The following is a 16559-nucleotide window of genomic DNA, read 5'->3' as shown; positions in this document are numbered from 1 at the left end:
GAATCATCCCATGGACTGACTTGTTTGTTGTCGAGCAAGATGGAGTTCCTTTTGGGAAATCCTTACAGTACCCCGGTGGGGCATTGCATTGGTATGTAACTAGATCGTTCAGAAATGACATTTTATGCGGATAAATGTGTCCTGGAAATATATTTTTCTCGGTTGCCATGGTTTGGTCGTTTACTGGCTAGCTGCCGTTAGCAAGCTAGGTCCGTGAATGAGTTCTCTACAGCTGGTAAGCCACTGTTAGCCGCCTAGCTACTGGTTAAGGTTACATCTGCTGTGATTGTGCCAACATTACAGTTGATGACAAGCAAGCGGACTATTTTCTGATTGTGTTCTGTAATTCAATGCTACGATCAACGCAGAAACATTCATGAATACAAACAGTCTTGTCTTGAATGGCGGGTAACGTTAGCTAAGCTAGCTAGCCACCAGTCATCGTTCCATTAGCTTCAAAGGTTAGACATGTATTATAATGAAATGCATTCACCACCTTAGCTGATTTTCTAGCTGTATGTGTGTGTGTGTTTCAGAGAGAGCCACAGATGGCTCCCTCCAAAGTGAAGACTGGACCCTCAACATGGAAATATGTGACATCATCAATGAAACAGAGGATGGGTTAGTAGCCAGAGGAGATCAATCAATACCCATATCTGTTATTGATTAACTGCCCCATACACTCGGCTTTCATACTGTCATCCTTGTTTGATAGCTACTGACATAGTACATTACTGCTGCAACAGAGACTAAGAGAGTCATTGTTTTCTTTACCTGCTCTTATGTGGCAGAGGAAGGGAAGAAGCCTAGCTCTGGATTTATGGGTGGATTTATCCAAGGCCTCGTTCCTTATCTCACTGCTCCATTAACCTTGTAGGACAAAGTCAGTGTGTGAAGTCAAAGTCTTGTTTGATTAGTGGGTTGAAAATTGGGTTAGGTGATGTTAGCCTACCGCACTGTATGTCTGTAATCTCTATAATGAGAGCGTTGACTGTTTTTTTTATGGCTGGGGGATTTCACACACCCACTGCTATGAGACTTGTATTATCTGATAGCAAAAGCATTCTAAAGTAAATAATTAGTAGAAGGAAGTATAAGCACTGAGATGCAGACAGGTCAGGGAATCATTTACAAATATCTACAGCTAGTATTCCACTTTCCATTCTTTTAACTGGTGTAATGCATTCTTTGCAAAACACTCCTTATATCCTTCAGCTATTAAATTCTTGTGTTTGTTGTCTTATCAATCCATTTGAGGCATGTGCTATATCCTTGTGTGTGTGTTAATGTGTGTGTTTTGTGTGTGTGTGTGTGTGTGTTCAGTCCAAAGGATGCCATTAGAGCAGTGAAGAAGAGGCTGAATGGCAACAGGAACTATAGGGAAGTGATGCTGGCTCTGACGGTGAGTGGGCAGAGGTGGGGAAGGAGTCGTCATCATAAAAATATGATTGATATTACCAGACAAAGGTTTAGCATTAGGCTGCTTCTTCTGATGTCAGAATCGGAAGAATTTATAATAGGTTTAATAAAGTGCAGTCAGGCTTATTACTGTATTGTAACAAAAAAAAGTTGTTGGTGAACAATATTCTGTAGAGAGAATAATCTTGGGCCTCTGGATTCTGAAAAATAGTGAAAATTTGTTGGGCATATTCATGGAGAATTTGCAATCCAAACACCAGAGAGAATTATTACTGGCTCGCCTGTATAAGGATATTTGATTTGCCCTTTTGTCAGGCGTTAGCATGTTTGGAAACCAGTTTCTCCCCTCGCTCCCTCAGGTCCTGGAGACGTGTGTGAAGAACTGTGGCCATCGTTTCCACGCCCTCGTCACCAGCAGGGACTTTATTGATGGCGTGCTGGTGAAAATCATCTCCCCCAAAAACAACCCTCCGACCATCGTTCAAGACAAAGTGCTCGCCTTGATTCAGGTATGGGAGTGATATAAAATAAAACTGCATGAGAGTAGGTGTGCTTAGTGTAGTCAATACATCAAGATGGGCTGACAGCTATTAAGAAGCCTATGAATCTTATTCTATAGTGCCTTAGAGATGGCTGTTGCCCCTGTGAGAGAAAAGGACCTACAGTTGAGACAGTCAGGTGTGCGGTACGAGGCCTAGGTGTTTGTTACGGTGTGTGTGGCAGCGCAGCGGTCCAGGAGGTGTGCTGCCTTCCCCAGGCAGAGCCTCAGGTAATGTACAGTGACTCCAGGGCTTCAGCCAGGAGCATCTCCAGTTACCTGTTACAGCTCAGGTGACCCTGGCAGGCTCAAGTGGGCCGCTCCTGTTTCCTCCAGGGAGGCCATGTGACTGCAGCTAGAGCACGGCTCCAGGAGGGCATCGCGGCTGTGAGGGAGAATCTAATTGTTCCTTGGTAGTCTAGAGGTTAGAGAAGCGAGCTTGTGACAGGCTGGGAAAATCTGTGTGGGAGAATTTAGTGAGTAACGCATCTCCCCTCCCTGAGCAACTATTATCGACATGACTGTGAGCAAGACGCTTAATCCCCTATTGCCCAATAGTAGAAGACTGTGGTTGTGGACTGTGGTTGTGTTGTGCAGCTCCCAGGTGTGAATGTGTGTTTGTGAGTATGAAGTGTGGAGTGGCTAAAAACAAGCTTGGTTAGTCTTCCTTAGATAATTTATTTTTAGTTATTGATTGATCACAGCCACACTTATCCCACCCTTGGTTGTAGCACTTGTTTTGCATAGGGCTTAAATTGGATTCAGACACACTTCAACCAAAACGTTCATCAGTTGTGGAAATTTGAATGTGGATCAAATTGGCTTGATTTTTCAAGTGACTGAGCAGCACTCTCTTGGTCCAAGAACCCATATTGCCTTCAAAGTCCTTGTAAAGTTATCTTGTTTTTTAAAAGTGCTTCATGTCTTTGATCTGTTGTTTTGGCTCAGTCTGGCTTTATCCTGCCCACTGCTGAGAGAGAAGCCAACTGCTTTGTGGTTTGCTGAGAGAATGTGTTCAAGGCGGACAAACACAAATGATCAGAGAACAGGCCTCTTTGCTATTCTCTGTCATCCCTCACTTTGTTTACTGTCAGCCCTTTATTGATCCTTTCTTTTTTTGCCTCAGTCTTTCACTCTCTTCTCTCTTAACCCGTTTCGTGCCATCCTCTCCCCCAGGCGTGGGCCGATGCCTTCAGGAGTAGTCCGGACCTGACGGGCGTGGTCCACATCTATGAGGAGCTGAAGAGGAAAGGCATCGAGTTCCCCATGTCCGACCTGGAGACGCTGTCGCCCATACACACACCTCAGCGGGTAGGGGAGCGTCACACACTCATGATGGCTTATAAAAGCTGTGCGCAAAGACTGAGCATAAGCTCTTAGTGTGATTATCTTTCCAGCTAATTTGTCACATTCAGTGAAAGCATAATGACTTTTTTTTTTCACTAAATCCACTGTGATCTCTCCGTTTTATCTCATTGCCAGTTGGCGTCTGCCCCAGAAGGGGACGCCGCCCTACACAAGTACAGCGCCCCTCCCCAGCCGCAGCCCGCACCGCATGCCGTCCCCCCGGCCTACACCGCCCCCCAGGTCCCCAACATCCACGCCTCTGGATCCATCAACCCCACACCCGAACAGGTACAGTGTTACTCCTGTAAACACACTGAAACTGGACTCAGCTGTGTAAACAGAACATTGTAAAAATAAGTAATCATCTGCAACATTTTCATATAATTAAATGTCTGTTTTGCTACTTTATTGCTGATTTTTTTTTTTATAATATCCAGTTCATGAAAGCTTTTGGATTTGCTGTTCTAAACACCCAGTGTCTGGTTGGTCTTTCGTGGGAAATATCCTCTTGCACACAGGAAGGGATGCGTTTCATGTTTCTGGCAACAGCAGCAGCAGCTCGTTTGGAATAAAGAGAAGGAGAACTGGGTAGTTAGCATGAGCAGTGATAGCCACCATGGCTGAACAGACAAAGAAAAGAGCGCCACCTACAGAAACTCAAACTGCATCAACAGAAAATCCAAGGAAAAAGACGTCACAGTACTGGGAACACTGTTTGATTGACAAGTGATCTCTGGGAACAGAAAAGACAGAAAAAAAGTCACATGGACTCACAAGTAGCTTGTATATTGGGCAAAGTTTTGGAAACTGTCATCCTGCCAGGTTAGAGATTTTGGCGGCAGGGGGAGTAAAAACAAATCAGTTTCTGAATATGAGCATCTGTCCAGACTGTGGTTTTCCCTCGGTTCATTTTGTTATGCTCGACTTTGTAAGCATGAGTAACTGCTGGCTATCAGATGTCAATGTCCATCTCTTTATACCCATAAAACCTTGTGTTTTGGGGTTGTTTCCTGTAGTTGGTTGGATTACGTTCTCACTCCTAACAAACCGCACCGCAGTTCTCTTTGAGGAGGACTGAAACTCGCATTTTCAGCCGTCTCTGTGCCACCAGAGTTTGAATGGCATTGTTCTCACCTGCCCAAACAAACCAAACTAAAGGAGTAAATGCTCCAGATTTCAAATAAACCGCTCCAAACAAAAAGCTTTGTGTGGACACGCCCCAAGTAATATTGTTGGTTTTCCCATCATCTTGCCTATTGGTAGACTTATTGTAGATTTATTCCTGTGTCCTCCAGATTTGCCGGCTGCGCAGCGAGTTAGACATTGTGCGTGGGAACACCAAGGTGATGTCAGAGATGTTGACTGAGATGGTACCAGGACAGGAGGACCCTTCAGACCATGAGCTACTGCAGGTTAGGAACCACTCATTGGTGTGTGTGTGTGTGTCTGTGTGTCTGTGTGTCTGTGCATTTGCAAGTATGTGTGTTCCACCATTCTCCATCCTGATTTCCTCATAAGTAAAGGGCTTTTTCAGGAATGGATAAACACAAAAAGACCCTGAGGCCACTAGAGGGGGCTACACACTCAAAAAAATATGTGTCTGAGTGTGTGTGTGTGTGTGTATTTAGGAGCTGAACAGGACTTGCAGAGCCATGCAGCAGAGGATAATGGAGCTCATCTCCTGTGTCTCCAATGAGGAGGTGACTGAGGAGCTGCTGCACGTCAACGACGACCTCAACAACATTTTCCTACGCTACGAAAGGTCAGAACACACCGACAGACACATGAACACAGGTAAACACATGTACGCTAACAAACCCTTACTCTGAGCTAAACAGTCTCTCTTTCTGTTCCTTCTTTTCTTCGTCTGGTCCCGTCTTTGCCTCAGGTATGAGAGGTTTAGGTCTGGGAGGTCTTCGGCTCAGAGTGTCAACAATGGGGTGAGTCGGCAGTTAGGACCTCGGGTGCTGAAACATCCAACATTTGCATCACTCCCTTACTTTCCCTGGTTGACACCTGTCTGAATCCTCCGGGCTCCTTCTTCTTCTTCTGTGCTACTGTTACATCATCCATGGCATGGCGTTTTTCTGCAGATGTTTTCTCATTCTTCGATGTCCGCCCTCTCAGTGTCAACTGTCTAGGGTTGCATGTTACATTGCCAGTCAGCCTTTTTTAATGTCTTTCAAGTGCTGTTATCATGCCAATACAGTGTGTTCCTGCACAGGCATGCTAATGGTATTCATTGTGTTTCTTCCTTTCTGTTTTGTGTCTTTTTATGGCTAGCTGAGGCAGGCAAGTATGAAAATATTGTCACCCTCCCTAAATGAGTAGTACCATGTGTTTCTGTATTTTGACCCCAGAGGAGCTGTTGAAACATGGCTAAACAATATGGGCCCCGCCTCCACCCATATGTTTTGCCCCATATGGCATGTTTTGACCATGCAGCCCCCAACAGCAAATGACCCAAACCCGGAGGCAGATTGATATTGATTGACATATGATAATGGAGTACAACCGTATTATTGTAATATAGCGAATATGTCCCTAGAATCACTTATCTACTCCCAGATTAGATTTGCATTATCTCCAATATAGAGGAGTTGAGATATGCAAAATGATCTTAGATTTTAAGATTGTTTGGCTTGTGAGCCGACAAAAGCAACTCCTCCAGAGCCCAAAGATTCAATCTCCCCTCCTCCCTCCCTGCTGTATTTCTACCTTCTTAAGGGGATTGTGTTATCTTTGCTAAACAGCCAACGCCCTAGGCATTGGTCATCGCTATGGTGACTGAAAGTACTATCCAGGATTAAATGGCGAGTTTGTGAGTTTCATGGTCTTGCATCACTCTTTTTCTGTTGTCACACCCATTTTCTCAAAGCAAATACCTTTTGAATCGTAAATGTGTCTGTAATGCAGAACAGTTTACTTTCGCTGCTTTGGACCCCCTTAAGAAAAAGCGCTGCGTAATGTGCTGCTTTCCTGAGTCATGGATGTTTTCATGCTCTCCTGAAGCTAACCAATAACTTTCCCCAAGAGTCTGCGCTTACACCTATTATTCACCATGTCTTTTATTTTTTATTTCGACCATGCATTTCGTTTTTTTTCTTTCTTTTTTTTTAAACACAATCACAGTACTGTATAATAACCCTGCCTCTTCTTAGCCTTCCATAAAGGGATTTGTTTTGCCGCACTTGAGCCAGTGTCCCTAAATCCTTTTCTCTGCTCCTCTGTTGAAAGGGGAACCGTGTTGTGTCTCATGATCGAAGTGACAGCCGTTCCCACCTCCCTCTCCACCAGGTCCTGAGTGAGGCCACAGAGGACAACCTCATAGACCTCGGCCCCGGCTCCCCGGCGGTGGTCAGCAACATGACGAACGCTGCTCCGACCAGCTTGCCCCCCACCCTCACCGCCCCGGCAGGCAGGCCCTCCTCCCCGGCCTCGCTGGCCTCACGCCTGGCTGGCCTTGGTATGTAAACCCCTAGCGCCCGAGCTTTCCCCTCCGAGACAGTTTGGGGATTGTTATTCAGAGCAAGAATAACATTCTCCTTGTGATATAGCATATCGTAAATATCTATAGAGGGCTTGAGGTGACATAACACCATATTGGAAGTCTTTAGCTCTTAGAAACAATAGCGGCGAAGAGCTGATTGCGTTTCTAAACGTGCGACTTGGTCGTCTGGTTAATTTCTGTGCTGTTTTTGACTGGGAACTGATCATTTCACTGTTGATTTAATGTCAGCTTGTTAGCTAGGTAACCATAGTATCTGGTCAGCAAACATCACTGTCTGGTTTTAAACGCATCTCATTTGCACACCAGCTGATGTATCTAGTTGTGGCTGCTTTGCTAAATTAGCCTGCTGAGCAAACAAAGGCAAAAGCCAACAGTTTGTTCAGGCTAACTGAGATGACCCTTCTCAAGCTATAACTCAGTGTTTTTGCATAGAAACTAGAGCTAAATGCAAGACAGTTTACTCACGATCCTAAATTTGGCAACAAATGTACCTCATCAGACTATTAATTTTTACTGAGAACATTAGTGAATTGACACCCACACCACAACAGTCTTTTTCAGATGTCTCTTTTCCTAGCCTGAGTGTTGTATATATTTAGACATTATTTGTGCACAGCCAGTTCTCAGATGGACCTCTGTGACGGCTCCAGCCGTGTTTGCAAAGACATTTCTGACACAACTGCAAAGCCTCTATAGGAAATGTGTGAAAAATACACTTTTGCTTTGTCTTCTCTTTTTTTCTTCTTTTTTTTTTTTTTTGCTGTATGACAATTTTAACATGTCAACTTGTTTTTGTCCCCGCAGACGTGGGTGCAGACAGCGTGAGCGGCACCTTGAGCTCTCTGCCCAGCTGTAAGCCCCCGTCCGCCCAGGACGACTTCGACATGTTCGCCCAGACCAGGACCGGAGCTCTGTCCGAACCGCGCAAGACGTAAGGACCCGTCGCACATCTGCTACATCAGAGATACTCTTTGTGCTGTGAATTAGAGGGAAGAAGAGAATGAATGAATCTTGGCTGCCCGGCTCTTGCTTTCAGCTTTCAGTGAAGAAAACGATCTTTGTTTCTAACGGGATTCTAACAGTCCGTGTCCCCTTCCTGTCTCAGCGCCGCAGCAGAAGACAGCAACGCCGCCGGTGGCCTTCCTCCCACTCTGGATGTACGACAGCCAACTATAGGAGGGGTGAGTCTGCATGACACAGGCTTTTATACTCGACACAGGCTTTCATTTTCAGGCAGCGTTTTCATACCCGTTTACATTTGGAGTGTGTGTGTTGGGCTGAACCGTCATGAAGCAGACACTTTCTCTCATGCTTTTGTGTGCTGTTGACTTGTGCTGCTGGGTAAAATGCTTAAAATGCTTTCTTGCTACTAAACTAGTTAACCAATTGGGAAAATTAGTTTAGACTTGTCTTTAAATTGTATTTTTTGTCTTTTGAGCTTCTGACTGAGCTCTCAGTTTAACAGAGGAATATCTAGAATATGCAGGCTATGTATTCAATCTAGCTTTTTTTTTCTCAATTAGGCCTTCAGCTAAGTTTCAGTGGTTTTTACTAATTGGAGTTGAGTTGCTTAAGCACCTTAACACCTTAACAGCTTCGACTTATTCAGTAATACCCTCTCTTTCCCTGCTTTTGAGTGATGTTCCTCATGAATTCCTAACCAGACTGACTAAAGATTATGTGGCTCCTCAGTAGCAATGCATGGCCTCGGCATAACCCTGTTTTCACACTTCACTCCAGTGAACTGTCGAGCAGGTTGGGAGATTAACACCACTGCCACCAGTCAAATGTTGCTAATCTTTGGCTGCGTCTGATGAGTTGGGGTGCGATCACACCAACAGTTTGTTTTCTTTGGTCCGAACCATCGTGGAAAAGTTTACTTTGTTGCATTTTTTGATTTGATTCGTTTAAGGTGACACTGCCCAATCACAAATGAACCAGGGCTTGTAAACAAAAGTCACATGACTCACAAGTAGAGCGTTTATTGGACAGAGCTTTGGTAACCTGTTTTCCCACGAGTTTACAGATTTCAGGGCGTCAGGGGGTCAAAACAAGTCTAATTCCAGTCGCTGTAACTTTAGCTAGGCATGAAGGACTTGTCTGTGCTCTTTACTGTCCTTTACCTTCTCACCAGTTAAAGGATACGGCCGGTGTTTTTTAATGCATTGCTTACCGTCAACAAATCCTATGAAAATAACAAAATCAACAATGCGTTTGCTCTACTCCCGTTACTTTCTGACTTCCCACGTACCGTTTTTAGCCGTCAACCCGTAAGTCATTGGCTCCAATTGTAAGCTAAAAACCTTGAAATACAGCTCACAAAGACATAGTTTCCATTTTAAAAATCTCTAACTGTTACCACGAAAAGTCAGGCTGTTGTAGTTATTACCAAATCAAATTCAAATGGGAACAAATTCTTCATTACGCCGGGGACTATTTTCTGTGCTACGGAACTACTTTCCTGAGATCGCAAACGTGTTTACAGTCGGCTTATTAAGTTGTTTGAGGAAAAAACACCAGCCTTATCCTTTAAGAACACATGAAGAAATAGCTGAGTATGAGCATCAGTCCAGACGGTGAATTTCCCTCGGTTCATTATGTCACGCTAACCTTTCCAAGCATGAGGAACTGCTGGCTATCAGATCTCAACGTCCGTCTCCCTTTACCCATAAAACCTGTACATTTGGGTTTTTTTGTTTCCTGTAGTTGGTTCAGGTTACGTTCTCACTCCTAACAAACCGCACCACAGTTCACTTGGAATTAACCAAGGCCTACCTACATTTTCAGACGTCTCAGTTTGGTTATTTGGTGCCACGTTTGAGGCGCTATTTGGAGTTCACACCAAACTTGCTTGGTGTGAACGCGCCCTGTCTACTCAACCAGCCACTTCATCATGTCCTCCAAACCACCCATTGTTCGGAGCTTGTTTCCTACTCTAAAAACCCTCGTTGTCTGGGGAAAAAATATGAAATCAGTTGGTAAACTTCCTGGATTCCAGCAGCCTCTGGTCACTGGACCAGAAAGTTGATTTCCTGCTCTGCTGTCATGATGCTGTCAACATGATGATGTTTGCTATATTCATCCTCAACGGCATTACATGTTACGTAGTGCTGCGACTAACGATTATTTTCATTATCGATTATTTTTTAGATGAATCCTTTACTCTGTAAAATGTCAAAAATAATGACAACATAGGCTAATCAATTAATTTTCTGTTGATCGACTAATCGGTTAATCGACTTATTGTTTCAGCACTAATGGCATGCCCAGCTTAATCCACATGGTGCGGTTTTACGGCTGTATCTGTGTGTGTGTGGTTGTTGCTCTTAGCTTTCACCGGGTGTGTTGTGCCACACTAATCAGAGCCATCGGTTTCCACTCCATCTCATTTTGGTTGTTTCTTTTTCTTTCCTCATAAATGCATTCTTAAGTTACATTTAAGTTGATACTGAAGTTCATTGAAGTCGTATTTTCTGTTCTGTTTGGGGCGGGATATTTTCTGTTGTGGCTTTGCTGTCCCCTGGCCACCTGTGGGTCTCGCTGTTGCCCCCTAGGGTGTCGGAGGCCAGTCCTCTGTCATGGATGACATAGAGGAGTGGCTGTGTACTGATGTGGTGAGACCATCATGATTTTATTTCTGCCTGCTGTTCTCCCCTTCTTTCTCCTGTTTTTTTATTCTGTGGTATTCCCTGCTCTCTTTTGGACTGGTTTTTGAAGCCAGAAAGTAACATATTTCTCTTCCTTTCCTTTTTTTTCCATTACATTTCCTCACTCTTTGACCAATCACGTGTCTGGACACCTCAGCTTCCTCTTTAGTTACTAACAGTGTGCTGTGGGGACAAACCGACATTATGGGAGCCCGGACTCCCGAAATGTTGTGAAATGAGCATGATGTCTTAAAATGCAAATACGTGGTCCGTGCACAAAAAGGGAGAGAAATGCGTTTTGTGCGTTGAGTTCAATTCCCACCTCATGACAAGAAGTTTTTTTAGTTTCTTTTTTATTTAACCATGACAAAAACCTTATCCTAACCTTTACCAAATTGTTTCAGTGGCCCGAACATAACCCTAACGTTAACCAAAGTTGTTTCACTTGCCTAAACTTAGCTAACCTTTTGACATGATGAAAAGAAGAAAATGTCGTGTCCAGTTCGTGGTATTGTCACATAATCTAATGCGTGATGGAGGAATGTAATCTTCACATAATTTGTAAACAACGTAATAAAGCGTTTCAAGAGTTTGTGCTCATTTCACGAAATTTTATGAGACTGTGTTGCTTAATGGAGTTGGAATAATTATCTGTCTTGGTGGGGAAAACACCTGGTTTATTTGTTTTGGTGTTCAATTTTATACAAGTAGAAATGGGTAGACAATGTAATGTGCTTTCTAAAATCTAACTGCACACGTTTGGGTGAGCGATGATGACAAGCGGCTCTTTGTCATGTGATATACTTGAGTGGAAAATACCAACCACTGTTGTGTGAGAATCAGCGTAACATCAGTGGTAAGTTTCATGTATAAAGAATGTAGAGGGTGGGTGCTGCTGTGTGTGGTTTTGTTTTAATTAGTAGTTTTGGGCGTGTGCACAGTAAGCAAAATACTACTCAGTCAGCTTCTGGTGGTTTGCAGTGTTTCAAGTTTTGCGAAGCCGACTTTGCTCCCGAATGTGACTCTGTTTTCTTTCCTTTCCGACAGAAAGGAGATGAGGGTGAGGAAGGAGTGACAAGTGAAGGTGAGACGGCTGGAATCTCCTCTCCTCCGTTATTCCCTTCAGATGATGTTCCGCTGTTGTCGGCTTCATTTTTAACCAACTCCCCTCAAATTTCCCTTTCCCTTTTTTGTTTTCTTCTCCTCTTCCATTCTTCCAGAGTTCGACAAGTTCCTAGAGGAGAGAGCCAAAGCAGCAGAGATGGCTCCCAGCCTACCGTCGCCCCCCAACGGCGACCCGGGCGCGGCGCAGGAGACCCCGAGCCGCAAGAAGGCCGACAGAGCAGAGGACACTCTCTTCGCCATGTAGACCTTTCACCTTTGACCCCGCCCCCCCCCACCCCCCACCCCCGCAAGCCCCGGCCTAAGACCCGACCAGCCGAGCAGCGACATCCTAGAACAGACTGACGTGACACGCACATACATCCACCCTCATTTTGGATCTCACCATCAGCTTCACACTACTCGGCTACACTACAGAGATTCTTTTCCATGTTGTGGTTTTGTCTTCATAAAAAAGGGAATCTTTCATGTTGTCAAGTTAATTTCTCACTAGACAAAGGGAAAACCCAACTAATGGCCTATTTTGATACACTACCAGACAGCGGATCTCACCCGTACGGCGAGCGGCGTCGGAGACAACGAGGCAACCTGCTCATCTCTTCTCCTTTTACGTGTGAAGGATCCGTCTCTGTGGATTTCCTCGGCCTCTGGTGGACTGTAGAGAAACGACAGCAAAGCCTCGTGTCCCAGTTAATCCCTAGAGTTTGATAAAAGCTCTGCACCTCTGTCCTTCTTAGACGTAGGATATCCGTTTCCTATCCCGGCCCACGCTGCATGTATTAACACCGTCAACCTCGACCGTTTCAGAGTTTTTACCACCAAACGGACCGAACACGAATAGTACGCTAATGATAGGGAAATGCCCTGAAGGAGAAGTCCAGGGTTAGTATCAACCCCATTACATTTGCTCCATGTGGTTAACAAAGTCAGTTCTTGGTTGAGTCTTGGTTTTGTTGTATAATTGTAAATGACAAATGTCAAGTTTATTAGTTGTGTGTATATTTAAGCAATCTGTGTATGGGAGAGATGTTGATTTAAAGTAGATTGTGAAAAGGGCATCGGAGCCCGCTTATCTTTCCTGCTGCTCACTAAAGGTATTTACCTCACAGGGTTAGGCTTTTTCAAAAGGGAATGGGAAAACATTTGAAAAAATTTACAATAGCTAATTTACAAGGAAATTTACCACAGCTAATGCATTGCCATGGGCGTTTAGTGTTCAAACGATTGGCAAAACTGCAGACAGTACAAGCAAATGTGTTCTTTTGCCCTCCATAAAATCTGCCGTTTTTATGTTGTAGTTTTCTCTTTGACAAACTGAACTCAAGCTGTTTGATGATTAGTTGGTCCCACCAAAATATCACATTTTGAGATTATTTTGCGCAGATTTTATTAGCCTACAGTTGCTGTTTGAATTTTTTTGTAGCAATAGTACTAGTAGTACTATTATAAACTATCTAATTATCCATCTGCTGAAGAATACTATCTAATTTTATGTAATCGTCCGTATGCTGAAGATGCTTTCATGTCATGGATTGACTATGATTAAATTCACAGGGAGAGGTTGTGTCATTATGAACTGAACCCCAGTCAGTGGGTATCAGTCTTATAGGAGGAGAAGCTGGAGTGACTCATGATGTCACTGGTTAAGGTTGAACTCCTTTCTGAGTGGGTTGTGCTGTATGTTTTCTGTTGTACTGAAATTCAATTTACAGGACCAAATTTGTGCTTTCTTCCGGATGTGATGAAAGGTCACAGAATGAACGGAAGGTATTCTGGATTGTTCAAATTCACGACTTCATATCCAGAGACGTAACACGAATTCAATAATCGCACGATGAAAGCTGCTCACACGTCATTTGTTAGCGGCTCTCCTTTATTTCCTTATGCTGACATCTTAAAAGGCCTGACCTTTCAACATGACATTTGTTTTTCAGAAATGAGCGAGCTGCACTCACAGCGCTACAAACGAGACATTTCCACTCGACGATAATAAAACGCAACATGTTACACAATCACAACAAGCTTAAATCGGCCGCTCGCTTGGCGGCCGCGCCACCTTTCACCTTGTACTGTAAATTAGCAAGAAGAGGAAGGTTTAACCCGCTGTAAACTGTAATTAATGAGAAATGCTGGGAAATATTCGAGTAAAAGTGTAGAAATAATTTATTCAGCGTTATTTTTTTCTTCAGAATCTCAGTATTTTAGAATCATGTTATTGTACAAAAAGGAAAATGAGAAATGAACTACTTTGTGGGACAGGATGAGAAATTTTAACGTTGGTGTGGGTTCTGGTTTTATTTTGTTGGCTTTTTGTTTATGGAGTTCAGATTATCCTTTTTACACATTGCTGCTGGCTAATGTATCTTATTGTTTGTAATGGTTATGTGGATATTCTTGTTGGTTGAGTGTGTCACAACATTAAATTCATGGTCATAGTTTATACTGTGATGTATAACGAATCACCGGGCGGCTCAGCGTTGACTGGCTGCTCACTCAACATGATGATTTGTAGCTGTAACAGAGAATCCACCATTTATTTAATGAAGGATATGTACTAACTAAGAATCCGCTATTCATGCTATAAGTTAAACACTAATCGACAGACTAGCACATGACTAAGTAACATAACAAATGAACTTAACTTCTGAGAGACACTTTCTACGACGCATCAGCATTGCACATTTTAAAAGGGGAATTTCCTTTCTCTTACCGTTTCCTTGTTTTTGTGATAAATGTGTGTGTGTGTGTGTGTGTGTCAGCCATACTGCAAGGCAAAGACGTGTTATGAATCTCAAAAGTTGAATGAAAAAGAAGCCTCCAAATGTTTGAAAGAATAAAATGCAGTACCATCCATACCGGTGTGATACTCTAAACCCAGAGTTGACCTAGCTTATTTCAGTGTGAGCTCCGATCATGATTTGAAACTAAACCTCAGCGTACCGAATGCTTTGCCAGAAAGTCATCCCAAACCCGTTCTCACAAAGGAACAAAAGCTTTCTTTGTATGTGATTGGATAATATATAATGGGATGCTGATAAGGGAGGCTGTGCTGTGTGACTGCTACTTTCCTAAGTTGCCCCATCTCTCTTTTTTCTCTTTGTGTTGTTTGACTTATGCATGAACTCTAATAAAACATTAGCAGAGTGTGATCCGCCTCCTGGGCTTTTGTCTTCTTTTTTTTATGTTCTTTTCAGGCAGACTTGTTGGCGAAATACTCTCATAGCTTATCTGCACACTTACAGTCAAAAGTTTGGACCCACCTGATTGAATGTACTATGTTTTTCATTCTCTTAAAGCCATTTCGAGCTAACGGCTTATGCTTAAATGCCTGAAATCTTCTTTTTTAGTCAAATATAAATAGTGAAGTTGATCCTATGTATGAATTTCTTTCCAAAGCCTTTGCCTTTCCATCAAGGCAAAGGGCGGCTGCTTTAAAGAATCTAAAATCTAAGATAGTTTTGATTTGTTTAACACTTTTTTTGGTCACTGCATAATTCCATTTGTGTTATTTCACAGTTTTGATGTCTTTACTGTTATTCTAAAATGTGAAAAATAGCAAAAATAAAGAAAAATGCGTGTGTCCAAACTTTTGACTGGTAGTGATTTTATACCAGTCAAATGTATGGATGAAATGGGAATGGGGAATAATTCCTGCAGTATGTTGTAATGCATCCAAAGCTGATTCACCGGTTCATTTGTTGCACTGCCACCGCTCAAGTCCACTACTTGGCATACCGTCCCTCCACTGGATTCCTCTTCAGATGGTAATAGCAGCTGAAGTTGACCTGTAGTAAACCCTTGCCATTTACCTTGGCCTTCTCTCTCTCTCTCCCTCTCCCTCTCTCTCTCTGGAGGCCGGTGGGCCCCACACCAGGGGCTTCCCCATTGGTCGCTGGGAATCGCCTCATCCTACAACATGGCCCCTCACATTCTGCTTCAGTCACTGGAACGTTTTCCCGGTCAAAAAGAAAGAGGGGTGTGTCAGATGGCAGGCTGCGGCACACTGGCTGCTCTCGCTCCTGTTTGACTCAGCGTGTGCAGAGAGACTGTGCAGTGGGGAAAGAATAGCTGGTTTATAATCTATTTTAACAGAAACGCTGGTGGATTTCTCTCTGGAAGGTAAATGGCTGCTTTGATGTTCTCCGTTTGATCACTGGGGGAATGGATTTGACAAGAACTTTGTAGCTTTGTAGATATTTGTTTTATGTATTATTTTGTATTACATCGCTAGAGAGAAATACATTGAAATATGGTCGTAATTCCGAACAAAACAAAACTTTTTGTGCCAGTAGCCGAAGCACCATGTGCTGCCTGTTGGTGTGAGATAGTGTAATGTTACTGTACATGTGGCAGTGTGTGGTTCCACTGCTATGTGTGTTGATAGTGACTGCTGAGGAAGTATTTTTACAGTTCTTTGAAATCAGTACAAACTGGTTAATAAATGTAAAGCCCACATTACCAGTCTTGTGGCCTAGTTGTGATAATTTCCACCCTCAACAAAGACAAATTAGTCATATTTTGACAAGCAGCACATTTGACCGTAACACCACACCATCTGTTGCAGGACTTTATCTGTACGGACCTGCCGGATCCCTCGAGCTCTGACCGACGTTCTCCGAGGAGCAGAAATGTGGAGGATCCACATTTTCTCAGTCTCTTCTTCCCCAGATCGATTCCCCACCCAGGACACCCAGGACAGTGTGGTCTACCAGAACCACGAGTTGTTAGCACACTCTAGTGGTCGGATTACACAGCATGATGACTCAGGGGTCAGGGGTCAAGTTGAGCTTTCATCATCAAAGAACTTGAACCATCAAAACAGATTCCTTAAAGTAATATCCCACTTCTTAAGCTACAGCATGGTTCTAGAGAAAATATAACTGTTGTCAAAAAAGCACAACTATTTTGATACACACATGAATCCCCACCACAGCCACTGGATCACTTATCTACCAACAGAACCAGTCCTGGAAGT

The 16559-nt window shown here is 43.4% G+C and overlaps 1 protein-coding gene across 2 annotated transcripts; it reads left to right on the top strand.

Annotated features, from left to right (window-relative positions):
* Positions 1–6: 6 nt before the first annotated feature.
* tom1l2b (target of myb1 like 2 membrane trafficking protein b) lies at positions 7–14733 on the top strand. Of its 2 annotated transcripts, XM_071911822.2 has the most exons (15): positions 7–91; positions 537–621; positions 1324–1402; positions 1779–1928; positions 3134–3268; positions 3440–3592; positions 4600–4716; positions 4933–5066; positions 5193–5244; positions 6602–6770; positions 7620–7746; positions 7921–7996; positions 10370–10429; positions 11510–11546; positions 11683–14733. In XM_071911822.2, exons 1-15 carry the CDS (start codon positions 40–42, stop codon positions 11829–11831), a joined length of 1575 nt encoding a protein of 524 aa, XP_071767923.1. In that variant the 5' UTR covers positions 7–39; the 3' UTR covers positions 11832–14733. The 2 variants fall into 2 exon arrangements, with proteins under 2 accessions (XP_071767923.1, XP_071767926.1); XM_071911825.2 differs by lacking the exon at positions 10370–10429.
* Positions 14734–16559: the final 1826 nt, after the last annotated feature.

This window comes from Centroberyx gerrardi, chromosome 20 (assembly GCF_048128805.1).
Source record: "Centroberyx gerrardi isolate f3 chromosome 20, fCenGer3.hap1.cur.20231027, whole genome shotgun sequence".
In the NCBI taxonomy this organism is placed as follows: domain Eukaryota; kingdom Metazoa; phylum Chordata; class Actinopteri; order Beryciformes; family Berycidae; genus Centroberyx; species Centroberyx gerrardi.
This window is presented reverse-complemented; position numbering and strand designations above follow the sequence as displayed.

Bases quoted from the DNA above. Each gene is read 5' to 3' on its own strand.
- tom1l2b (XM_071911822.2), top strand. From the start codon at position 40: ATGGAGTTCCTTTTGGGAAATCCTTACAGTACCCCGGTGGGGCATTGC. The intron at 622-1,323 runs GTTAGTAGCCAG...GTGTGTGTTCAG, and splicing joins ATCAATGAAACAGAGGATGG to TCCAAAGGATGCCATTAGAG. The intron at 11,547-11,682 runs GTGAGACGGCTG...CCATTCTTCCAG, and splicing joins GGAAGGAGTGACAAGTGAAG to AGTTCGACAAGTTCCTAGAG.